Genomic DNA, 25455 nt, shown 5'->3' on the forward strand with positions numbered 1-25455 from the left:
GGTTCAGCCCAGGGTTAGAATTCATAGCCACAAAGTACAGTTGGGATAGTTGTCAGCTCGGAATTGAGGCCAATTCACGGGCAGGTATGGATGCATAGAATGTAGTTTTTTGACCTTTTGAATCTTTATAGATTTGTAGTAAAAATCAGAAATCTGCATTAGGCCTGTCCTTACTTTTCCAAAGCCTAATGAAATCAGAAACCAACACCACTAAGTGGTAACCATAGCAAAGAGAAACATGTTAACTATGAGATAAAACAACAGAGCAACACTCAAAGATATACAATAACAGAGAGATACATGGTAACCATGAGTATCCAAATTTCAAGATCTACCGCCCACAAAGCATTATGCCCATAACCTAAGAACATAACCCTTAATGACATCCAAAAATTTCCATTAAAATCAACCTACAACTCAAATCAGAACTAACACTACCATCAACAACATGCAAGTATGCAAACCCAATTTGAACTCACCTATTCATTCATCTTCAATGCCAATTTTGTGGGGCACCTTAGTGAAGTGCTCTAATCACCTCAGCTGAGTCTCACATTAGGGCACTTTAAGACAGAGTTTAGTACTTCACTTCTAATGCCTTTGCGTTGCTTCATCACTTCCATCCTTGTCTTTCTCATTTTTGACTGACATCAATGATAAGCAGAAAATGCATATAACAGATCACTAATGAATCCGAATATGCTCCTTACACCGATCTTATAGCAAGTCTTAGCCACACATTGGGTACATCTCCCATACTTGTATTTATTATTCATGGGGAGATGTTTCTAATACATGGTGGGATGTGATTGTAAGGTCAGTTTGAGGAGCAGATCCTAACTCATCCCCAATCATTATTGTCAAAACTGAAAAATACATGAAATTGTGCAACTGGTTGACCAAAGTCAATGCACATAATGCAATAGAAGGACATCAACTAGGTCTCTAATCCCTTTCAAGTTGATGACCCACATATAGGGATGACAATCGGGTGAGTTCAGGGAGGGTTTTGTAAATTCTAAACCCTATCTGCCTCCCTAAACCTCCCAACGTTAACCCATAACCCATCTCAAAACCCATAGCAGGTTTGGGTTTTGAGAATCCAAACCCTCCTGCACATGAAAATACAAAACCCTCCTTGCATTCAAGGGTATATATAATAACACAAACAAACAACAAAAATTTCAACTATTTAATTAAAACATGTAAAACATAGATAAACTATCAATCATCCCTTACATAAATTTCAAAATATTATCAAATTCAACACTTAATACACAAAATTTATATGTTTTCCAATAATATACGGGTTGGGGAGGGTTGAGTTTAACCTAATAAAATACCCTACCCATTAAGGGTGTCAATGGACCAATTTATCTGGATGGGTTGGACAGACCAAAAAGACATAGTGGATTGGACCAATCCAATTCAAAATATTTATTAGATTGGATTGGACGTGGTCTGTCCGTAATAAATTTATATTGGATTTGGTTGGATTAAGCCAATCTCCGATCCATTGATATAAGATAAGAATATAGGTGTTAATGGACTGGGTTTGAGTTGAAACCAATCTAAATTAAAATGAATTTGAACAAATTGAACGGTCCAAACATTAAATTGGACTGATCCATAATAATCCAAATTATTCATTGAATTGAATTAGAGCTGGTCCATTTGTAATGGACTCACATTCGGATTGAATCGGACTGGACCAAAATCCAGTCCAATCAACACCCCAACAACCCATACCGGTACCGATTGTAGAATCCCGAAACCCATCCCACTTAGAGTCAAACTGGACCGAGACTTTAGAGAAAGCCGACCAAGATGAACATATGTTTGTGGATCGTGTTAACTCCAAGATGGTTCATAACAAAAGTTCAATTTGAAAGTTTCAATTCATTTAATTTCTCCTAGAAACTAAGACTGTTCATAAGAATGTCCAACCCAACCAATCCGGACCGATTCATCCCGAGTCGACCGGGTTTTCATCAGTATTGGTCGGTTTCGGGTTGGAAAAATATATAAACTGTTATATCGGGTTGGTTTCGGTTTTCTTGTGTGAAAACTGAAACCAACCCGATCCGAACCAAACTAGTCTTCTACTAGTTCGGTAGTTCCTAGTTTGAGTAGTTTCCTACTTAACTATAACTTGTCTTCTACTAGAACTAGAATGCCCATTAGGCAATTACAATTAGAATAGACAATTTATCATAGTTTCTAACTTTATATAATCTTTTACACCAAATAGGCAACTCATTAGGCAATTACAATTAGAATTCAATTAGGTGTCCTTTTGTACAGGAGCAAAACCGAAATCGACCCAACCCAATTCAAACTGACCTGATCGGTTTGGCCTATCAGTGGATCGGTTTCGATTTCCACCTCAGGTAACCCGACCAGGTCAGGTCGGTTAGGAAAACCCCAATAAACCGACCCAACCCAACCCGTCAACACCCCAAACAAAAAAAAAAAGAAATCATGTTATTCCTTTCTTCACAAAATGATGTGTTGAACATGTCTTATTTGCATAATTGCATTTATCCATGCATCCATCTTCGTTGATTAATTGTTGACCGACTCCCATTCATTTTCCAACTTGAGCTTACTCCACATCCTTTTCATTCAATGACCATAATAAACTCAGATCAACAGATGGTTGAAATTTTATGATTCCTTTGACCCTCTTGCTTTGAAATCCTAAGCCCATTTGGTACTTTTTTTTTCCTCCGTTAAATGAACCTATCAAATCAATTACTCCCAAAAATCAAATAATTATAACCTATTACTGAAAATTTTCTTTTCTTAAATTATCCAAAAGTTAATAAATTATTATTATTTTTCTTCTACATTCTTCTTCCATCAGCGATAGGGTTGAATGCTCAACCTGACCCTAATCCAACCCAAATTAACTTAAATTGGGTTCATATTTTTCAGGTTGGATTCAGCCTTAGGCCAGTTCAAGTTGCATCTATATATATGCAGAGAGGGATAGAGAGAGTAGCATTCATTGTTACAAAATCTAGTGATTTTTCATAAAAAATTGATTGGGTTATACCAGTTGAGGAAAACTTTAGTGTATTATTGGCTTCAGTCAAAATTTCAGAATGTTTTCTAAAGTTTCGGGATCTCAGTTATTTATTTTGCACGAGACTCAGATATTATATATATTCAAATTAATTAATAAAAATAAAGGCTTTTTACTAAAAATTTAAATAAGTTCGAGGAGTTGACAAAATCAGATATGTTTAGAAATAAATAAATAGCAAAAACTGTGAGCGGAACAAATTAAAAATACACCTTTTGGACTAAATTGCCCTCTCTTGTTTTACTTTTCTTCGTCTTCTCATTCTTCAATATTCTACTACTCAGGAATCTTACTGAGAAGATTTCTTTAGCAAGCATTAATACAAAAAATGGAGAGAAATCCCCATTATGAGAAATCGGATAAGGAACACATAGCTTAGTAGATCTGAAGCTATATAGAGCTACGGATAAAGAAGGGTGGGCCACAAGACTCTGTTAATGTTTCCACAGGGCTATCATCGGCGTTAACGAAGGGAAGTTTGAAAACTTTGAGAAGAAACTGGAAAGTGCTCTGAGAAACAGTGTGAGGAGTGATTTGATGAGGGAGAGTGTAGGAGAGAAGTAACGGATGCGGCTTTTAATCAGGGGCAATTTGGTCCCAAGATGGATTTTTTCAGTTTTTACATTTTTTTTTCTAAACATATCTGAGTCTGATTTTGTCAATTTATCAAATTTTATTATTTTTTTTTGTAAAAAGCCCTAAAAACAACTAATATAAATATAATAGTATGATAAAGTTAAAAAAAATTTATTAATATTTGCCCCAAAATACCAATATTTAAAAATTTTCATTTTAGCTATTGGATAAAAAAATAGCAAAGTTTCAGCTAAATTATCAAAAACCTAATAGGAAATAGTGGGGTTCAAATTGTCTAAAAGTGTAAGTTTCCAACATATTAATTATAAATAGTATCGTTAACAAGAAGAACATACATGTGAAAACTCTGTGTGATTTGGACCATTTTGGCCATAAATCTTCACTCCACGAGTCAGCCGAGTTGAAACCAGAATTTCCAACCCGAGAGTAATTTGTGAAGTCTAGAACTGGTCATATACCATTAATGCCTCCATTAATGGCCGCTTATGTTAGCTAGAAGCCTAGAACTGGTCTTCGTCTTCAACAAAATACAAGTTTGAAATAAAGCAAGTGGGACATGCAGTCGGAGGACTGAGACGTACGAGTAGATAAGTTCAAAGGCCTGATCTCTGATTAAGTGCACCAAAATCTATTCATTCTATCAACAAGATTCAAGAATCAAGTCAATACATTTCAGCTTAGTTGCTCGATCCACTTCCACCCAATTGGATTGTCTTCTTCGTTGAAGGTGTCTCTCATCAGTCAGTCTCTGTTCTCATTAATTTCTTCTATCCTCTGTAGAAGTAGAACTCAGCGCCATCTTTGCCTACTTTTTCAGCCTTATCTAGCTCCCATGTCAACCCGTCCCTATAAATATACTTCATCCCTCTGTGTTCCAGCATCCATCTGCCCACATCCCCTCAACCCTTCCAGCTGTTAGCCATTTGCTCAAATTATCAATACTTCTCTAACTTTTGCTCTTTCTTTTGTATTCATCCATCCATAATTCCATATAATATTACTTCATTCAATGGAGACCTACACTCTTACAGTTCTTCTACTGTTGCTTGCCTTGGCCACATCTGCTCAGGGCCGAGGCACCCAGGTTGGGTTCTACTCTACTTCATGCCCACAAGCTGAATCCATTGTGCGTTCCACAGTTGAATCCCATTTTCGCTCTACTCCTGCCATTGCTCCTGGGTTGCTCAGAATGCACTTCCGTGACTGCTTTGTTCGAGGCTGTGATGCTTCCATCCTCATCGACGGGTCTTCCACAGAGAAAACAGCAGGACCCAACCGTTTATTAAGAGGATATGAAGTCATTGACGATGCTAAGACCCAGCTCGAAGCCGCTTGCCCTGGCGTTGTCTCCTGTGCTGATATTCTTGCACTCGCTGCACGAGACTCAGTCGTTCTGGTAATTACTTAATACTTAATCCATGTTCATCTGCCTGAGAGTGAGAAAGAGAGATGATGATATTTCTTGATCATCTGTTGCAGACAAATGGACCCAATTGGCAGGTTTCAACTGGGCGTAGAGATGGACGGGTTTCCTTGGGTTCTGATACAAGTAATCTACCGAGATTCAATGACTCTGTCGATGAACAAAAACGAAAGTTCGCTGCCAAGTGGCTCAACACTCAAGATCTCGTCGCCCTCGTCGGTAAGCATTACGATAATATAGTTCTGTCAATCACTCTCTAGTTCTGTTCACCTTTCTAATTACATATATATAGCTAAACGATGTTCTTGATTGCCAGGTGGACACACCATCGGAACTTCAGCTTGCCAGTTCTTCTCGTATAGACTGAATAACTTCACTGCAACTGGGGGCTCTGACCCAACCATCAATCCCACCTTCCTTCCTCAGTTGCAGGCTCTCTGTCCCGTCAATGGTGACAATAGCAGGCGTATTGCACTGGATACCGGTAGTCCCAACAGGTTTGATAATTCCTACTTTACCAACTTGAGGAATGGTCGGGGTATACTTGAGTCCGACCAGAAGCTGTGGACGGATGCTTCGACGAGAGCTTATGTACTGGGCTTCTCAGTTGGGAACGCCGGAGGATTTTACACGCAGTTCGGGCGATCAATGGTGAAGATGAGTAACATTGGTGTTAAGACGGGCACTGAGGGAGAGATTAGGCGAGTGTGTTCTGCTGTCAACTAATGGAGATTTTAGTTTTGGGACTCTCAACTCTGAGTCCATAAGATTTGAGAAATATTGTTTCATTAGGAAGCTATTGACTGTTTACTGTTAGGATTTAGGATATATAACCTTATTGGAATCCACAAGAACTGTTTTATTTGATGCTAAAATGTACTGTTGTTAAATAATTGAAAAAAAAAAAATCATTGTACTGGAAATGATTTGGTGCAAATTCTGATTTATTTTTGTGTCAAATAACACCCGACTCCTGAGTATAATAAAGTAAAATGCAAAGCAAAATTAAATCATTTTTTTTTTCATTTGCACTCCCATGCATTCGTATTAATACAAATAAAATTACACTTCAACCTAACAAAACTTATGCTTGCCGATCCAGACCATTCATTCATGTGATACTAGACTGATTGTATTGGAATATTTTTTTTGGATAGATTGATTGTATTGGACTTGTATTAGGCACGATAGGCGACAATAAAAAACTGTCTGTCCATGTTCGACAGCCTGGGCTGTTCTGTTGTGTGGCGCGTTAATTCTATTTGCAATACAATGGGTTAACTTTGGCTGTTGGGGCTCAACAGCATAGGCTGTTCACACAGTTTTTGGGTTGGGCACGTTCTGAGCAGTTCATCTATTTACGTCTATACTTTGGTTTTTAGTAAAAATAAACTAATATGCAATTACTAATTTATTCATTCTTATGGTAACGTGACATTCTCAGAAATTGTCCCAACGGTATAGGCTGTTGGCTCCCAACGGCTAAAGTTTTCCCAATACAATACATCCATGGCACCGATACTACTTGGAGTCTGTGAATTAATGCATCACGATTATATAGGAAGAGCCCTTTTGACAGCCTAGGCTGATGAATTTAGACAGTCAAATTTTTTGCCACATCTGCACTGTACCGACTTTGATGGGCCAATTAGTAGGGGTGTCCTTGGACTGGTTTTGGATTGGATCCGTCCAAACCAAAATCAATTTGAGCAGATGGACAGACCAATCAATAAGATATATTGAATTGGACTAGTTCAGACTTAACGGTTCAATTCAAAATATTTATTGGATTGGATTGAACTCGGTCCATCCATAATGAATTTATATTTGATTGGGTTGGATTGATCCAATATTTGGTCCATCAGTAGAAGATAAGAATATAGATGTCAATGGACCAGGTTTGGGTTAGAATTGATCTAAATTAAAACAAATTTGAGCAGATTGGACGGTCTAGACAGTGAATTTGACCAGTCCAAAATGGTAAAAAATATTCATTGGATCGAACCTGGTCATTTGTAATGTACTCACATTGGACTGGATTGAATAGGACAAAATCCAATCCAATTTACACCTCTACCAATTAGGATACACCACACTAACTCCTATCATATAAATCCTACACATTAGGCTAGGGGCAATCTAGCCCGGTGGGCTAAGCACCTATGATAAGAATGCAACTTCATTTACCAAGTACAAATGCGTGAGAATACAAATTCTGGCCCGCTTTTGCTTCAACTTTTACCTTACTTTGTCTCAGGTTTTGTTTTTGCTTCAACCAAACTGCAAACAAGCAAAATAAGATAAAATTTAAAACAAAAATAATCGAAATTTACACAAATCATTTGTATAAATGCAAATATGTACAATGTACATATATACAAAATATAAGGTTTTACACTCTAGATATTTGCTTTTGTACTCCTTTCAAACTGAGCCATAAACTAACTAATAAGATTCTTATTAGATGATTTAACCAATTACCACATTGAATTGATCATGTACAGTTGAAAAATAAAGATGCAATATCTCAAAAAGAGGTGTGTATTTTGATGGGTAAGCGCACTGTCCGAAAAATACTCTCTATACTGTTTATATGAGTTGTATACTTGTATAATCACATCATGAAAAAAAAAAAACTATTCATAAGTGATTCTAAAATTTAGACCCAGTTGAATCTCTATGATAGCACCCATCAATGATGGGCCATGATCATCCACCAAGCATGTGATACATGCCAATTTTAGAAGCCCAAATAATTTAATGGGCCCAGTTATCATAGCCCAACCCCAAGATTTCTTTAACTATAATCTTTTAAGGCTTTTCAACATATAGAAAGTAAACCTCTTTACAAAGTGGGGTTTGAGGGGAAAAAGCGAAAAACTGAACTTAACCAAGAAAATAAACCTAAAATAAGGTTAACTAAACCAACAGCTATATACTTTTATGTATATTATATATATTTTTAATATATAGCATATATTATTTATTATTATATATAAATATATATTTATAGTGTTTATAATATAATATATTATAAATATAAAATCCAAAAAACGAAGAGTTGAATTGGTCAAAATCCAACAATCTTAAGGGGTCCCCAACCAAACTGCCTCTTGAATGATTTTATTGATTTTTCAGACTATTCACTAAACAACCCGACTGATGGCAGCTTTAAGGCTGACTACACGGTTTTGTTCTCAGACAGGAGTGGACCATTCTAAAAAAGCCACAGTCTGGTCCCTATGCAACCTTAAATTAGATATATAATGTGATTAACAAGCTTACATAGATATGATTTATTTTACAAAAGTCAGGTACTCGTGATGGGGCAAACTTGTCATAAAATGTTTACAGGTTGCAGCATAGTTAAACATAGCTTGTCAAGAGGGACAAAATTATTATATGCCAGTAGGGGAGGCAGCTCTTTCTTTTCCGATTTCGCCCCTATATCCTCTACTTACGAGGCAATTTGCAATGCAAAATTCTCAACCGCATGAGAATGAACTTATACATGAAAATGACTCTTCTTTGTCTAAAATTTACAAGTGTGAGGGAAAATGAGAATATGCAGTATGCAAATGAAGAGATAGGGGGAAAAAGTAAAAAAAAAAAAACATTGCACTGAGTTATAAGCGTAATCAAAATTATATCAAGGTTTCATAAGTAGTTACAACAATCGCTTAACAGAGTTTGGTTTCCAATTGGATATGGAACCGGAATCAAAATCCTCTAGATTTGGAATCGGAATGGTTCATTCCCATAATCTGTTTGATTCAGATAGGAATGAGAGTCAGTTGGAATGGAATTTCATTCTCAAGGGAGGAGCAAGGAAAGGAATGGCCATTCCAGCAATAATGAGAATGGGATTTTTTTTTCTGCCCAACCAAACAGTTGGAATCGGAATAGCCCATTCCAATTCTGATTCCATACCCTTATTCCAACGAACCAAATAGGACCTTAAAAATAAGAACAAGTATTGAGCTACATACTTCAAATAAGTGACATTTTATTTTTTTAAGAAGAAACATCTAAGAAGTGGATTACTCCTACTTTCAAACAAAGTCTACCCACTCTCAAATTCAAAAACTTTCTTATTTAGACATTTGCCTACCCACTCTTATTAGGAATGTGAGAATAGTTAACTCCACATTCAAAAGAAAGTATTAACTTCTTCACACATATATCTACCTATCAAAAAATACCACTTAAAAAGATGTAAAATCCATTTTTATAAATGAAATAGGTTCTAAATGACAAATTGAATCTGATTTAATTTATCTTGAAATAAAAAACTCAAATTATATATAATATAATATAAATAATAATTCTCAAACACAAAATAATATATTGATATTGTTGCGCTATAGTTAGTATGGGTCGTTCTTTAGTTATAGGATAATAACTAACCTCTAAGGATACAGTTCCAAAAATATTTGAATGTAAGATAAATGAATTTAGATATTTTACAGTCTTCAAAGTAGGGGTGGTCATTCTTAGCCTAGGTTGGAAATCCGACCTGGCCCCGTAATATATTATTTATATATTGATATATACTTATATTAATGTTTTGTATTATATTTATTACATTATTTATATAAATATTAAAAACTAACACATTAATATATATATATATATATATATTATGTATAATGTTTTATAATATAAATTATATCTTATATTATATCATATAATATAAAATATTATATATATCTTATAAAATTGAATTAGTGGCTTAGGCCTAAAAGCACAACCTGGCCCGACCTGAGGCCGTATAGACCTGGTCTGGGCATACATTTCATGGCTAGTGTTTTGGCTGGGCTGGGCCTAGTCGCAGGCTTCAACCCATATCATAGGTGTAAGCCCAGCCAGGCCCATGATTACCCCTATTTCTGACCTCACGTCCAGATTATGATGTATACCAGCAACCGGATTTTAATGAATCGAGTGAGGGAGAAGGAAGAAGAGAAGATGGAGTTTCAACTTATCAAGTGATCAATGAGAATGGGTAAGAAGATTTTAAGGTGTATGTTTGATAGACTCGAGATAATTAACTGAGAATCTGAGATCATCAAATCTTCACAGTTCAAGAAATCAAGACATTTAATAATGTTTGAAGAAGAAAAGTCTCAAAGCATATCATTCTATCCAAAGCAACTTTAGCACGTCTACCATCTCATCTTCCTTGTCTAACCAACTGAGAATGTCTTCTTTTATAACCCAGCGGCTGCTTGAACCATATGAATTCATTATTTCTGCTCATATTCATCATTTTGTCGCGGCTATGGTTTCTAGAATTCATTCAGTTGGACAGCAGAAACAAGGCAACACATTCAAGTAGTATTGGTGTGAATTTTTACAGGAGAATGTAAGGAAATAAAATAAAATAAAAAAACTTAAAACATATCGAATCGATGGGAGCATGCATGGTTAACACGTAGAGGAGGGAAACAGACGCATTGTGTTTATTGGTTTACAGAAAGAAGTTGGGATAGAAAGGAGGCAAAACAGAGAATTAGGATACAAGTGGAGTTCACATTTCCGCTCCACAACGAGATCAATTCCAATAAATTTGGAATTTTGGGAGTTTCAACTGAGATTGGGCCAGAGTTAATGTAAAAATTCATGAATCTCTTGAATCCTTTTGAGTTGGTGTGTTGTGTTGAACATGAACATATATATATGTTCATGTTCAGGAATCAGAACCCATCTAGACCAACATCAACCGTGTAGTTTCAATGTCAACGAATAATAATAAACCATTGCAGGCTTCAATTTATAGTTCAGGCTGCTAATAATATTGATAAGAACAGACCATTCACATATAAAATTAAAGAATTGCTGTTTATTTCCTCTAATTTCACTATCTTCTCAGCTACAAAACGCTTACAGAGACATATCAATTAATCATGCATCGATCTATTTGCAGCAAGCTTTATGTCGAGTCTCCTGAGCCATATAGAGTGCAATATCATATGAAACACATCGAACCTCTTCGCTGGCTGGTTCAACACGAAATGCCTCCTGACTGCCCTCACTCCAGCCTTCAACTTCCTGTATTCATCCTCTGAAACTCCTCTCAACACCTTCTTCAACCTTGGGATATCCGACACTCGGACACTAACCGAAAAAGCTTCCCACCGTAGAACATCGCTGAACGGTAAGACGTAATTGTTCGATAGAATTACAGGCACACACTCGGCGTAGATGGCCTCGACGATTCTTGGGCTGGCAACTTCGTATCCACTCGGGCACAAGCAGAACTTAGACTGGAGCATGAAAGAGTAGTAGTCGAGCTCTTTTGGTAGATATTCGTAGACGCGGATGTCTGTGTCTTGACCCTTCCAGTGTTGGAGGAGTATGGGTCGAATTGGACCGTGGAGGCCGCCGGAGAAGAATGCCAGATATGGCCGTGGTGCATCGTCCGAGGGTGGTGAGAGGAGTTTGGGCGAAATGTTGCCGTCGTAGAGGTTGATCTCCGGGAGGCTGACGTCTTTTCGAGGGACGAAACCTTCGGAGGTGTTGGCATTGCAGAGGACTCGTATGGATGTGCTATAGAGGAATGGGTTGCCTCTGGAGGCATGAGGACCCTGTTCAGAAAGCCATTAATGAATGTTAACATGCATGCTCCCACCTGCTCACGTTAGCAGAATCTGGTGCAGAAGAAACTTACCCAATCATGGCAAGAGAGCATGAAGTGATCAGCGCCTTGAGTCCTATTCCAGAAAGGGTATTTGGACGCGATTGATCTTACGTAACCAGAGACAAACCGTTGGAGAGGAGAGATATCATAGGAAAGAGGCTGATAGAGGTAAGCCACCATCCTGGTTACACTGAAGGGCAAGAAGTAAACGTGCGCACGTTGCGCATCTCTGGTCCTGAACCCATTCATCCCAAACTCCATCTCCTCTATGAACCTGCCCTCAATGGTGTAGATGTCCTTGCATGGTCCCTCATGAACCATGGGTGGGTCCCCATCTTGGTATACGTACACCTTGAATCTCTTCTCCATCTCTACATAGCTCCTGATCAAGATCAACACAGAGAGTTTCTCGTTAAAGGTGGGTATTCTTGTCATCATTTGGAGAGCTGTAGCCATGAATGATAAGAAGCAGCTTTTGTGCTGTGGAAAAGGAGCTATGGGTGTGCTGTGAATTGAGTGCACAGAGCACTCCTAGATAGCGTTGGAGAGAAGAATCCTTTAAGAAACAGAAAAAGTGACAGTGGAGTGGTGGGGGTGGTGACTTAGAAGACAAGCTCTGAGAGCTTTTAAATGAATCACTACTTTCTTCCTTTCTTTCTTGCTTTTGAACCTTTGACGTCTACACTTACTGATAAAACTCGCTAGGATTACGATATATATCGCCTTTCGGGATATCGGCGTCGATGGCACGTGAAACGTTTCGGGTTGAAGCGGCTTTTCGGATTGCAGCTCTAGCTCGTGCAAGTCCTTCTTCGAGCTGTGCAGCCTTGTTCGGTGTCTTGGCTTTTTTCAGCTATAGCAGAAAAATACATACCAACAAACAGATAAAGAAAAACAACTATATATATATATATAGAGAGAGAGAGAGAGAGAGAGAGAGAGAGAGAGAGAGAGAGAGAGAGAGAGAGAGAGAGAGAGAGACTTACGATGACTGCTATGGTTCTTGAATGTTGCATGAATGGAGCAACGGAGTTGGCTGCAGAGACAACAGCTTGGAGTTGCGAAGAAGTTGGGAAATGGGTCTGCAGCTTTGCCTTCCAAACTGGTTCTTCCAATTTTGGATTGGAGAAGAACAAGGAGGAGATGGCATGGCCGGGACTCCTGAAAGCTTTCACCAGTGAGAGGATCAATAGCTGACTGAGAACAAGGAACACCCAACGAGAGACCTCCATGTCTAATTGTCTATCCTCCTCATTTGTGTATCAGTATCAGTAGAAATTAAAAAAAAAGAAGAGAAAAGGAAGAAAAAAGCTAGAAATTCTTTCCTTTGGTGTCAGTGATTCGTTCCTTCTTCTCTCTGGTTCTGTACTTCTGTTGACTTCTTACAAAGAGAATGTTCAGGGCGATGAGAGAAAGGCAGGCGGCGTACGAGAGGAAGACAGTGAGAAGAATTCAGAACTACGAAAAGGGCACCACTGCACTGCACCAGGCAGCGTGCTTTAATGCTCATTGCGGGAAAAAGGTTTACCCGTTATTGAAATTACAAAACTATCCCTATTAAAAGAAGTAGAGCTTGATTAGAAGCATTTTAGTGACAAATAGTTGGTGAGTTGTTGGGTTCAGGGTTCCTACACTTCAGCTAAACTGTAGGAATATAGAGTTTGGTGTTAAAAGTTTGGTTTTGTTTAGCTTCTTTTAAAGGTGTTGTTTGTTTCGCTCATTAGAATAATATATTCGTTAGTTCTGGGGTCCACATAACTTACCACGTGGCAGACATTTAGAAGATTAAGGCCCCATGTACTATCGGATGGATCCCATGCATGCATCTAGGATAGGAGTAAAGGCCAAAAATCAACTTGATTGATCAGTTTTTCTTCAAACCATCTGAGCATATCAGACTAGTGAGAGCTTAGTTTAAAAAAAGATGGGATTCGAATATAACTAACTTTTCTTCATCGTCGTCTATTTATGCTCCATTACCCTCATCCTGTATTGTCCTTGACTTTCTCCTTTTCCCTACTTGAATATAACTTTGAATTTCAAAACTTAAAGTAAATGGCAATGAGATCAAGTAGATGGAAAGGTGATCTTGGAGTTAATTCTAAATCGCCCCTCTGTTTTTCCATTTGTATTCCATCTATGTAGAGAGAGTCAAGCAACTGATTTTGTTCAGTAGGATTTAGCCAAGCTGTACGTGGAAAGGGGATCTTGAGCTAATTCTAAATTGCCCATCTATTCAAACCAGTGATTTTTTTTTTTTCTGTATTTTGGCGTCACTGGAGTGGGCAAACTTCATTTAGAGTGACGAACCATCTCCCAAAGTTGCTCATCTTCCAAGGTTTTTGATGAGGGATAATTTGTCCGTGGAGTGGCCCATTGACTTGGTGACATCTCAGCATCTCCGGACACCTTAGCACTAACTCACCTAGGGCACCTCAGGTCATTTAGATTAGACTAGGGCCCGAGCAGCTCGCCACACTCATTGACCTGCCTAGGTGCCACGTAGCCTCCTTCTAGAAATGAGTTAGTTGTCTGCAATCTCCTTGGGATTACACCGCACTCCAATGGAGCACGGGATTTAACTCTCACTTGCTATTACTTTCAAAGCAATTAATTCTCCACAATCTCCTACCCTAATTTAAGCACCGGAGTACCCACACGAGGTAAAGTACCCCGAGACCTCTGATCTTTCTCCCTTGCAATTCAACTTAGCCACATAGCAGTCAAACATCTTAACTACCTTCTAGTAGGGAGTGACCAAATCGTGCTACATCAGTTTTATCTGATTAACCATCTAAACAAAATGGAGATTTTTCACTTCCTAATGCTCTGTTTTTTTGTCACGGCAATGTATATCGAATCATGGTTTGGTTCTAAATTTTGGGAAGCGTGCCAGTAGTTCTGTGATCATTCAAAATACTTATAGCCTCTAGGGGATTTCTTCTTTCTCTCGATGTTTGGAACATGTATTCTTTTATCCACCTCTCTATTCATCTTTTTTTGCTCTATTTTCACTTCTCAATAGACAATGATTTGTTTTTTTTGGGAAACATGCTAGCAGTTCTCTCATCCTTCAAAATACATCTACGGAGTTCTTAAGATTAGAAAGAGGTATATTTTCATCCTCTTTATTATTTTTTTTCTTTTTTACTATGAATGCTAGAAGTTGTTCTATGATGGTTATTTATTGGGTAGAGAAGACGATGTAAATGGTTATGTTGCAACCCGAACTTTTTTTTTTTTTGGAATGGCCTATCGAAATCCAATCTGTTACTCTTTTTCAAAAGCCTATCAAATTAGTTATAAATTTATAATACTGAAATTTTCGTATTACATTGCTATTAGGTCGGATTAATGAATATTTTGTGCTGACGATGACTTGCAACTGGGATTCCATGATTTGGGTCACCCCATTAGTATGAGGATCGTTTTCAATCATCTTGATTCAGTTCCTGTGATACGGTTGCACAATATTGACAGATTAAGAAGATGATATAGAGGCTCAGATCCAAACCAGATCCGACCGTTACCCATCTAACACCCGATTCCCAAAACGTCTATAATTAATTGCTATACAAATTACTAAATAACCGGATTATTATTCATTAAAGTTTGGTAGATTAATTAACTAAAAATGAATTGGAAATTACTGTTAGCATTAAATAATTAATCGAATCATTGTAATTTATTGAAAATTACTGTATAACTTTCTATAAATTATTATTAATTATTAATTACCAATTCAGAAAAAAATGTATTTATTTTTAAACTATTATTATTTATTAACAATCACTACATTTAAATATTTGTAAATGTTTTGATAATTTTTACATAACAATTTTGGTAATTATCAAAATAGTTAATTTTGGTAATTATTAAATTAGTTAAAATTTATCTTATTAATTAGTTAAATTAATTTTGGTAATTAAATTCATTTCATAATTTTTTGTAATATTGGTAATTTGAGAATTTAATTACTGATAATTATTTTCTGAAAGTTACTGATATTGGAAATTTAATTTCAGAAAGTTTTGAAAATTAATTATTGAAATAAATAATTACTGATAAAATGAACAGTTAATTAAAATATTAATAAATACCAATTTAATAATTAAAAATCATGAGTACTTTTCATTGGAAAATTTATTCAAATAAATATAAATTTTGTTTTACATTTTCAATAATTTTGGTCAATTTATTAATATTTAATGATATTATCAAATAATAACTAAAATTTTTCAATAATGCTTTAGTGGAAAATTAATTGAAATAAATATCAATTTATTTTTTACAATTTCTGTAATTTTGATATTTACTATAATTTTTGAGCAACAATGAGTGATTTTGGTACATTAATTACTAACTATTACTGATTTTGGTAGTTTAATTTAGTGAAAGTTAAACCATAAAATTAATAATTTCCATAATTATTGGATACTACATTTATAATTTCCATGATTATTGGAATTATATTTATGGGTTCGGGGGATGACCCCCCCCCCCCCCCCTATAGGAATTGAATTGAATGGATTTGAGGCGGGGATCATACTCCTTGTCTCTGACCCCAAGTTTTAAATTAATACCCATCCCCAAGCTCGATCAATGTTGAGGAAAAATTTTAGCCTCCACCTTGGTCCCCAATGGAGATGGGTTCCCCATCGGGGATCCAAATCCTTGCATTTTTTAATTAAAAGTTTGATTTAAAAAAATATTTATTTAAAATAGAGGAAAAAGTTAAAATGCAAATACTATTTTGATACATATCATAAATAATATAATATATTTAACATAATACATACATATATATAATTAGGGTTGGGGACCTTGGGGTGGGGTGTGGACTTCACTCCTGTCCCTGCTTGGTTGGGGACATCGAGTAACTAACGGGGATGGGAAAATTTCCACCCTTATTCATAATTTTTATAACCCTAAAGAGCAATAATTTTTAAGCCCTATAAGCCCTAACGTCTTTTTCCCGTGCATTGCACGGGTACCACTAATCTTTTATATAAGAATTTAAGGTGATCTCCTTTCCAGTTAATCTTCAAAGTGGAATCTAGTAAGAGTGGGTCTCCTCAATATGAATCTTTTGTCATTTTGGCATGAATATTATCTATCAATAGACAATATCTGGAATAGCTGACATGCGACATTTTATGAAGTTGGGTAGGATCATCTAGAGATTGTGTAAAATGATCAGACCGCCCTTATGGTTGAACCACTGGCTGGAGTCATTGGTGGCTCAACTGTTCAAACACCATAAACCATTGGGAAGATTGTAAGTAAAACACCAGTCTTGGTTGATCTCTCTTTCTCTCTCTCAATCTTTCATTATCCCATCAACATCTTTTCTTACCCATTCCTTCTCTCGTCTTTGTAATCTGTTAAGAATGGATGACGGAATGGAAAATTCTTTTCCTACTCTTTGTAATCTTGTAGGATCATTGAAAACTCCAGCTCTTCGGGATGCTGGGAAAGAAGGTGATACGCATCATCTAGAGGATTAGGGGTGAAAATGGACCAGATCATGATTTGTCCGATTTTATTGAATTCAGTTACCCTATGTCGGATTTCTGAATTAGACTAGATCGCAAATTAGGAATCATTTTAAAATTGAATTAAATTTAAATCACCCCTATCTGATCTGAATCGGATCCTTATGGGATATCCAAAATATGATTCAAACCTAATTCAAATTTGGGGTTAGAGAACCTGATGGATTTTTTATAAGGTCGAATTTAGACAAGGATCAAAGTATCAGTATCGGGTATCGAATTGGACAACTTGGATACAGATACAAATACGTTTAAAAAATGCATGAATACGAATGAAATATATGAAACTACATGGATACGTTAGAAAAATACATATAAATTTCATTAATACATCAATTACACTAACTTTAAGGTCAAAATAACCACAAATAAGGTATAAATGCATACGGAATGTATATTTTAATGGTATATATGAAGAAATATATTACAATTAATATAATGGGATGCATAGATATCATACAATTTTGTTGATAATCCATCAATCAAGAGTCCAAGATTCATACTATATAGATTTTTACAAATTAACACATACATAAAACCATTATTATGTTATATTCTATTTAAGTACAAGAAACAAAACATATGCAATTATTATATTTTAATTACTATATCAATTATTTTATATTTTGGTAAACAATATATTTCTTTTTTGTAAATAATAAATTTTATTAATAAAATATATAATCTTAACTTAAAATTTTTCATATCTATATATTAAAATTTTTAAAATACATATCTCGCACAAATTCATAATTTTTAATTACTGAAATAGTTATTCCATTATTAACATTTTTATTTCAATAAAATTTCTAAAATAAAAAGTCATTTTTATATAAATTTAAATTCGTGTATTTGATAGATCTAATATAATATTGTATGCTTGAATATTTAGTAAAATTTTTTTAATTTTTACAAATAATAAATATGTACAAATTTAATTGATAATATATATATATATATGTGTGTGTGTGTGTGTGTGTGTGTGTGTGTGTGTGTGTGTGTGTGTGTGTGTGTGTATGTATGTATAGACACACACACACACATACATACATACATACATACATACATACATGTACAAATGTATGGATTTTAAGTACTAAAATAATTATTCTATTATTAATATTTTTATTTGTATTAATTTATTAAGAGTAGAAAATCAATTTTTGATATAAATATAAAATCAGTAGAATTTTTATTATATTTATAATTATAAATATTATTTTTAATATTATTCTATTTAATTTTAAGTTGAAATTGTTGAACATATTAATATTTAATATGGAATTTCTTTAGACTACATGTTTATGATCAAGTTAATAAAATTTATTTTATTTCACTTATTATCACAAATTAAAGGATGGATTAGTGGCTTAAGACGCATAATGCTTAGTGTCTATTTAATTAAGCTAGGGTTTGTATCATGTTAGTCACATTTTTTAATATAAGAGTTGTGTGCGTATCTGTGTATTGATACACACAATTGGCACGATACAATGCCAGTTGTATACGGATATCGATACGATACATGGCATATTGTATCAATATTTTAATCCTTGAATTTAGCCGATCTGTTTACAGTCCCTATATAGAGATGCAAAGTATTCTTGATTTTCAAAATATTGCGTGGTAGACCAAGCCGACTCCAAAAAAGGTCTGGCAGTCTCAGACTTGAGGATACCCTTAAGGGCCAATTATACTGGAGAAAGCCCATAATGGAGCCCAAAAATCCGAGCCAACAGATTTGGCTCAAAGATTGAAGATCTAATTATAATTATGAGTTAGACCTCAATATGGGCCTGATGGTGGGTAACTTATAAAATAAATGCAAGTATATGAGACTCTTGAGATTAATAGAAGGGAAGCAAGTAAATCCAGTTGCTTTGCATTTTGTTCCTCCTAGGGCTGGGCTTGATACATAGTCCAGGATTGAGTCCAATACTCTGACACCCTACTTATGATTCCAATTCTGATTCCCAACCCCTATTGCTGCTACACCAAATAACAAATGGGACCTAAGAATCATCTTGATTCTGAAATATAATATCACTGATTTTCTCAAGCTTGTTTGTTGCCCTTGTGTCTAGTTTATATTTCCATAGTGAGGGTTCCTGTGTTCCCTTCTGCAAAAAATAACAACGTGTTTTTTGCGCTGAAACAAATACTTCTTGGGAGAAATAGAGGGAAAAAATGTCCCCTAAATAGACCATATAACTTTTTTTTTTTTCCAAAGTTGGTCATGGGGTTGATCTTAGGCCTGCCTAACCTTGAAAGTGGTCAAAACCCTAAGGCTTAATTTGGAAGGGGTACAAATACAAATATATAGTATAAATCTATATAAAATAATACAAAATATAAGGTATTGCGTTCTACACATTTGTATTTGTACTCCTTCCAAATGGAGACTAATGGCCTTTATTTTGCATAATGGAGGGGTGGGGGTTCCGAATGATACGATCAAGCCTTGCACTCTTATCTTGGTCTAGATCTGCCTGTTTTTTCAAACAATTTGAGAAAGACTAGTTGGACTTACAGGGAATACCCGAAGAACTTTACCTTTTTTTTTTCTGATATTTGGTGATACACACCACTAATAATACCCTCCCCAAAATCTGTGGTTGTAGGAGTTGAATGTATCTATGCTGGAGCGAACCAACTAACATACCAACTAAACCACCCCTCGGTTGGCTAAGAAACTTTACCTTGGTCTTGGGAGTTTGAATCTCCACTTTCTTCCCATGTCTATTTTCCATATCTCTTGTGAGTGCATGGATTTCCGCTTCAGGAGCGTCTTGGTCCTCAGGACACAGGCTCCATAGATGGGTAGGGTTGCAAACGGTATCAAGGTGTCCAAATTCAAATTTGGATCCCAATGCTATTAAGCATGGTACGAATTTAATCTGTTTATAATTAGATTGAATATGTATTTACCTCTATCCGGTGTTGTAATTTTTAATTCACTTTATTTATAAAATATAATATTAAAGTCATCTTTAATTTATTTTATTAATAAGTATAATATTTTAATTATTATTAATCTAACTCATCCATACAATTTAACCTTATTATAATTTGATTTCAATTTGAATCCACTAGATATCCCATTGATACAATCCAATTCGAATTTGAATATAAATAAATCATTTGATCCGTTTGCAGCCCGATTTGAATTCGAATATAAACAAAACAAATTTAGATCTAACTAAATTCAATTCTATTCTTTACAGCCCTAAGTCCACAGCAACAGACGTATGGCCCACCTTATTTTAGAATTGGGAAAATGTATGATACGAAAAAGATATGATATGAAAAAAGTTTTGACCAATTAAAACCCATTCATGAATTTTGATAAAAACACCTGATTCGTTATTATATTTATAATTCTAATTTATTGGTCAATTATTTTTTAAATATCATATCTTTTTCATATCATGGTCGAACTCGAATCTTAACCCGTATAAACAAAACATACCTGCCTATCTACACAGTTTTGGTCCTTTGAGACCGGATAATTTCATTTATTCATGCTTCATTGGATCCTGCGACAGTGGTCGCAGCTGATATCAACCATATCAACTCGTATAAAGGCCCCACTGACAGAGCATGTGGGGTCCTTTTGGGCCTCAACTCTATTGCAAATTTGCTGCTACATGGAAGATCTATGTGATTTGCATTTAAATCCCTTTGAACTTTGAATGCTTGGATATGCACACAAGGGTGTGCAGGTGGGCCCGGGCCATAAGATTTTGTTAAAGAAATGAGCCCACCATAATGCTAGATGCTTTCGAAATCAATGCCCTAAAATTAGATGTTTGGATCGATTTGGATGGATTGAGTGGATCAATAAGACATATTGAAGTGGATCTGTTCAGATTTAATCCGCAATGGATTTATATTGAATGTTTTAAAATAAATATAATTTAAAATCAATTTAAACAGATTGGATGGTCCAAACATGTCCAAAATAATCTAAAAAAAAGTATTCATCGGATTGAATTGGACCTAATCCATCTGTAATGGATTCATATTTAAGCGGACCGGATTGGACAAAATCCGATCCAATTGACACACCTAATATGGCTGGCTTCTAGTCATTAATCATTGCATTACATTACTTTTAATTTGAATCAACCCGATTACAGAGAATTCTCCCTCTCTCTTTCGCGCTTCGTTAGACACGTAAATAGTGTTTCTATACAAATTATATTCTCATCTATAGAGGTTTTGGTACACCTGGTAATCAAGAAACCATCAATGGCAGCCTGAGGTTTAGCCTTCTGAGCCACACCGAGTGAAGAATCATGTGGATAACGTCGAACCGCTGTGCTGGCCGATTAAGCACGAAATGCCTTTGAACTCTCCTGACCTTCTTCTGCATTTTCAGATACTTGTCTTGAGAAATCCCCTGCAATATCGTCTTTATCTCCGGTATCTTCTCCACCGGAATCTGCACCGAAAACTGACTCCAGTCCAGTACGTCGCTGAACGGCAGCCAGTAGTTGTCGGAAATTATGGCTGGGACGCATCCTGCATAGATGGCCTCGACAATTCTGGGACTTGCCACCTCGTACCCGCTGGGGCACAAGCAAAACTTGCTCTGGCCCATTAGTTTGGTATAGTTCATGCCCTTTGGGAGATACTCATGGACCTGGACATCTTTATCCTTGTCCTTCCATTGCTGCAGCAGCACCCTCCTTATGTAGCCATGTGCCCCTCCGGCGAAGAAGGCGAGCAGCGTCCGCTTGTGGGGGGCCTGGCCGAAGTTGGGTTGGCCAAGGGTTCCGAAAGGTGTGTTTATCTCCGGCAAGGAGGCGTCGATGCCCGGCCGGAATCCTTCTGTGATGTTGGCGTTGCAGAGAACTCTGATGAAGTGTTTGAAGAGCTCAGGGTTGGCGTCGGAGACGTCTGGTGCCTGAAACCACACATGGAGGAAGAGTGTTTATGAGTAAATCAAGACAATAGGTACTGCTGTTAGCTTGCATAAAGAAAATGTAAAGAAAAAGTATTCTAATATTTGTTACGATCACCAAGAAAAACTGGTTCATGGGTTCAGATCGTGAACTTGAGATCTGAACTAATTGGGAATTATATTAATATCTAATCTAATCTTTCTATTAACTCAATTCATATGTATGGCATAGGCTATAGCCTTGATTAATGGAAAGATAGCTGCATTGTCAACTCTTCATGTGGCTGAATTAAACCTGTTGTCTCTTTTCTATGCTTAAGCTGGCTGGCACTAGAACCCATAAATATACACAAACATGCAATTTGGCATGCATATGCAGATACATACATCCATATTACATGCATGCACATGCACTGAGACATCCATACATTTATGTGTATAATATGGATTCACATTGAGCATGCTTTGAACTTTTCTGTACAATGCCCTTCCCGAAATGTAGAAATTGTTATTTTACTGTGAACTCTCTCTAGTCTTAAAGTTGTTGTCTTTGGTGAGACAACCAATAAAATAATTGTCTTGATCTTAGACAAAATAAAACTAAAAAAATATATTTAATATACAGTTTTTTCTTGAAACATCAACTTAATTAATATAAACCTCAAGATCTAAAGATTCTTTTAGGGAAGATAATCCCACTACCAAAGTCACACTTATCTTTTATCAGCCACAATTTAATATTTGATTATAAAATAATTGTTTATTACTCTTAATTAAGACAACTTTCAAGGGTATGTTAAGTTTGAATAAAAAAATAAGGGAATCTATGGTGCCGAAAAGATATGATATCAGTAGAGAGTTTTGACCAATCCAATCACCCTGTGAATTTTAATAAATAGGCTACCATTTTTATGATATCATAGTTAAACCCTAAAAAATAAGAGAGAAACAAAAAAGTTGAGGGAAATTAGTTTGACAAAATTTTGTAAACTTCCCTAACAAAATTCCTTCAACTTTCTTTTCATCTCTTATTTGCTATCAAGCCAAACACTGCCTAAGCATAAACAAATTGGACCCATTAATTGATGGATGGTGAAGGCATCATAACCGTCCGATGGGTTGAAAAATGTTGATGGGTGGATGAAGATATGCAAATTAAACGTACCCAATCGTGACAGGAGACCATGAAATGGTCAGCCCCTTGGCTTCTGTTCCAGTATGGGTACTTGCTGGATATCAAGCCAAACACTGCCTAAGCATAAACAAATTGGACCCATTAATTGATGGATGGTGAAGGCATCATAACCGTCCGATGGGTTGAAAAATGTTGATGGGTGGATGAAGATATGCAAATTAAACGTACCCAATCGTGACAGGAGACCATGAAATGGTCAGCCCCTTGGCTTCTGTTCCAGTATGGGTACTTGCTGGATATAACTCCGATGTAGTCTTCGACCACGTGTTGCAGCCGGTCCCTGGCGTAGGAGGTGACGGGCTTGTAGATGAACCGGACGACGTTAACCACACTGAGCGGGAGGAAGAATGCGTGGGCCTCGTCAGGGTGGCGGGCCAGAAATGGGCTATGGCCATTGTCCATTTCATCAATAAATTGCCCCTCAGTGGAGTAGATGTTGTTTAAAGGCCCATCGTGGACAAGTGGAGGCTCTCCTTCCTTGTACACCCACACCTTGAATCTCTTCTCCATCTCAATGTGGCTCCTGCACAAATTGAAGAGACAAACTCACAATTAGTAGACCAAATATACTGGATTTGGTGGGTCTTCTTAATGGGCCATGGAATGGGGCTATTTCAAGTGGGTTTTGTTACAAGCTTGACCCAGCAATACTGGATCTTGCTTACTGTAAATTGTAATCCCCATGACACTAGGAGGATTGTAGTCTAGTAGACCAATGGTTTGTGTGAACTAGATCATTGACTTCACCTCCTTATGTCCTTATGAACCCTAATGGGGACCATTCGAAGGTCTTCTCAGTAATTCAAAAATGGTAAAGATATAATAGTTTATGTGAACCCTAATTAAGGCTATGTGCAGTAACAGTGCAAGACTGTGACACCAAAAGTACAGAGAACAAGTTTCTATACACAGAAGAAATTAAATGTGAAGAGAGAGAGAGAGAGTAATAACTTATTTAGTAGAAGTGGAAGCATATAAAAAAAGTAAGGCTCGTTAATATTGGCCGGTTCACTGTTCCATCAATGTGATTTCCTGATTTGTAACAGTTGTTTAAATCAATGATAATTCCAGTCAATCGGAACCATCCAATTCCGGGATCATGGCATTGATTGGCAAGCTAATTCCTGTAAACCCTTTTTGTCAATCGGTTGTATTCAGTGGGGAAACATGCAACGAGCAAGATAATCTGTAAACCAGAATGATCTACATTCTACTTTCTGATTTGCAGAGAGAAAGTGAAGAAAAATGGCGAAGATTTCAAATGGAAATAAATAACTAAGCACAGTTTTCTTCATCTTAACTGGTGAAACGCAAATGGGTTTCTGTATATGGATCCTCTGGGGATGAATTCATCTTCTGTGAGAGTTGTGCAGTTATGTGAACGGACAGCCTGGAGAATTGCCGCCCGAGCTCTTGCGAGGCCTTCTTCAATCTTGTCCAAGCTACCCTTCTTCTGCACATAATTGAAAGGAACAAGAAAAGCAAATAGAATAAAAACCGAGATTGAAAAAGAAAAAATCAGAAAGAAAGAAAGAAAAGATTTTGAATTAAACAAGCTTGAACTGACTCACTTTAATGCGAGTGTCAGTCACAGTAGTAGGACTAAATTCGAAGGATGGCACGGGAGACCCAGTAGAGAATTCTTGCATCAGATTCATGGCCGGAGCTGGCACCGGCGCTGGAGATACTTGCTGCACATGAGGGTTGATCTTGCTGTGATTAAAAGGGTTAATGTATGAACTGAAAAGGGTGGTGAGGTTCTGCTGATTAAGCGGAGAAAAGTAGAGAAGGAGAAGAAGGAGAGCAGGGAAGAGCAAGAAAGGCATAGGACAACTGCAGGCTGCCATGGCTTTCTGCTATGTTGTTTCTTTGTTTGGTTCCTTCCTTGTTCTTCCTCCCTCCATTCACGGCGTTCCTTATATAGCTTATATTAATTGAAAGATCAGAAACATGGGATTCTCTGAGGACTGATTATTGGGTTGGTGTACAGACCGTAGATGAAGTCTCAGAGTATTAAGCCCACGTATTGCCAACTCCTTCCTTTTCTGAAT

The 25455-nt window shown here is 36.4% G+C and overlaps 3 protein-coding genes across 4 annotated transcripts; 1 reads left to right on the forward strand and 2 right to left on the reverse strand.

Moving 5' to 3' along the window:
• Positions 1 to 4564: 4564 nt before the first annotated feature.
• LOC148843020 (peroxidase N1-like) lies at positions 4565 to 6045 on the forward strand. The gene is made up of 3 exons (XM_088959304.1): positions 4565 to 5081; positions 5165 to 5327; positions 5425 to 6045. Exons 1-3 carry the CDS (start codon positions 4695 to 4697, stop codon positions 5832 to 5834), a joined length of 960 nt encoding a protein of 319 aa, XP_088815430.1. The 5' UTR covers positions 4565 to 4694; the 3' UTR covers positions 5835 to 6045.
• A 4790-nt stretch (positions 6046 to 10835) lies between these two features.
• On the reverse strand, positions 10836 to 13222 carry LOC148843021 (putative glycosyltransferase At5g25310). The gene is made up of 4 exons (XM_088959225.1): positions 12735 to 13222; positions 12438 to 12601; positions 11779 to 12130; positions 10836 to 11695 (listed from the first exon to the last, which is right to left on the reverse strand). The coding sequence occupies exons 1-4, from the start codon at positions 12978 to 12980 to the stop codon at positions 11009 to 11011; spliced, it is 1449 nt and encodes a 482-aa protein (XP_088815351.1). The 5' UTR covers positions 12981 to 13222; the 3' UTR covers positions 10836 to 11008.
• Positions 13223 to 21250: 8028 nt separating this feature from the next.
• LOC148843022 (putative glycosyltransferase At5g20260) lies at positions 21251 to 25455 on the reverse strand. 2 transcript variants are annotated; one of them, XM_088956991.1, is made up of 4 exons: positions 24976 to 25455; positions 24706 to 24857; positions 23573 to 23927; positions 21251 to 22212 (listed from the first exon to the last, which is right to left on the reverse strand). In XM_088956991.1, exons 1-4 carry the CDS (start codon positions 25249 to 25251, stop codon positions 21541 to 21543), a joined length of 1455 nt encoding a protein of 484 aa, XP_088813117.1. In that variant the 5' UTR covers positions 25252 to 25455; the 3' UTR covers positions 21251 to 21540. The 2 variants fall into 2 exon arrangements, with proteins under 2 accessions (XP_088813117.1, XP_088813118.1); XM_088956992.1 differs by having other exon boundaries at positions 24706 to 24854; positions 24976 to 25386.

The sequence above is a fragment of the Nelumbo lutea genome, chromosome 8 (genome assembly GCF_056320005.1).
Source record: "Nelumbo lutea isolate HS-2025 chromosome 8, American lotus-T2T, whole genome shotgun sequence".
NCBI lineage: Eukaryota > Viridiplantae > Streptophyta > Magnoliopsida > Proteales > Nelumbonaceae > Nelumbo > Nelumbo lutea.

Coding starts and splice junctions, on each gene's coding strand:
- LOC148843020 (XM_088959304.1), top strand. CDS start 4,695: ATGGAGACCTACACTCTTACAGTTCTTCTACTGTTGCTTGCCTTGGCC. Junction 5,082..5,164: donor CACGAGACTCAGTCGTTCTG/GTAATTACTTAA, acceptor CATCTGTTGCAG/ACAAATGGACCCAATTGGCA. Junction 5,328..5,424: donor AGATCTCGTCGCCCTCGTCG/GTAAGCATTACG, acceptor CTTGATTGCCAG/GTGGACACACCATCGGAACT.
- LOC148843021 (XM_088959225.1), bottom strand. CDS start 12,980: ATGGAGGTCTCTCGTTGGGTGTTCCTTGTTCTCAGTCAGCTATTGATC. Junction 12,131..12,437: donor AATCCTAGCGAGTTTTATCA/GTAAGTGTAGAC, acceptor GATCTTGATCAG/GAGCTATGTAGAGATGGAGA. Junction 11,696..11,778: donor TGCTCTCTTGCCATGATTGG/GTAAGTTTCTTC, acceptor CTTTCTGAACAG/GGTCCTCATGCCTCCAGAGG.
- LOC148843022 (XM_088956991.1), bottom strand. CDS start 25,251: ATGGCAGCCTGCAGTTGTCCTATGCCTTTCTTGCTCTTCCCTGCTCTC. Junction 24,858..24,975: donor TGACTGACACTCGCATTAAA/GTGAGTCAGTTC, acceptor AATTATGTGCAG/AAGAAGGGTAGCTTGGACAA. Junction 22,213..23,572: donor TGGTCTCCTGTCACGATTGG/GTACGTTTAATT, acceptor GTGTGGTTTCAG/GCACCAGACGTCTCCGACGC.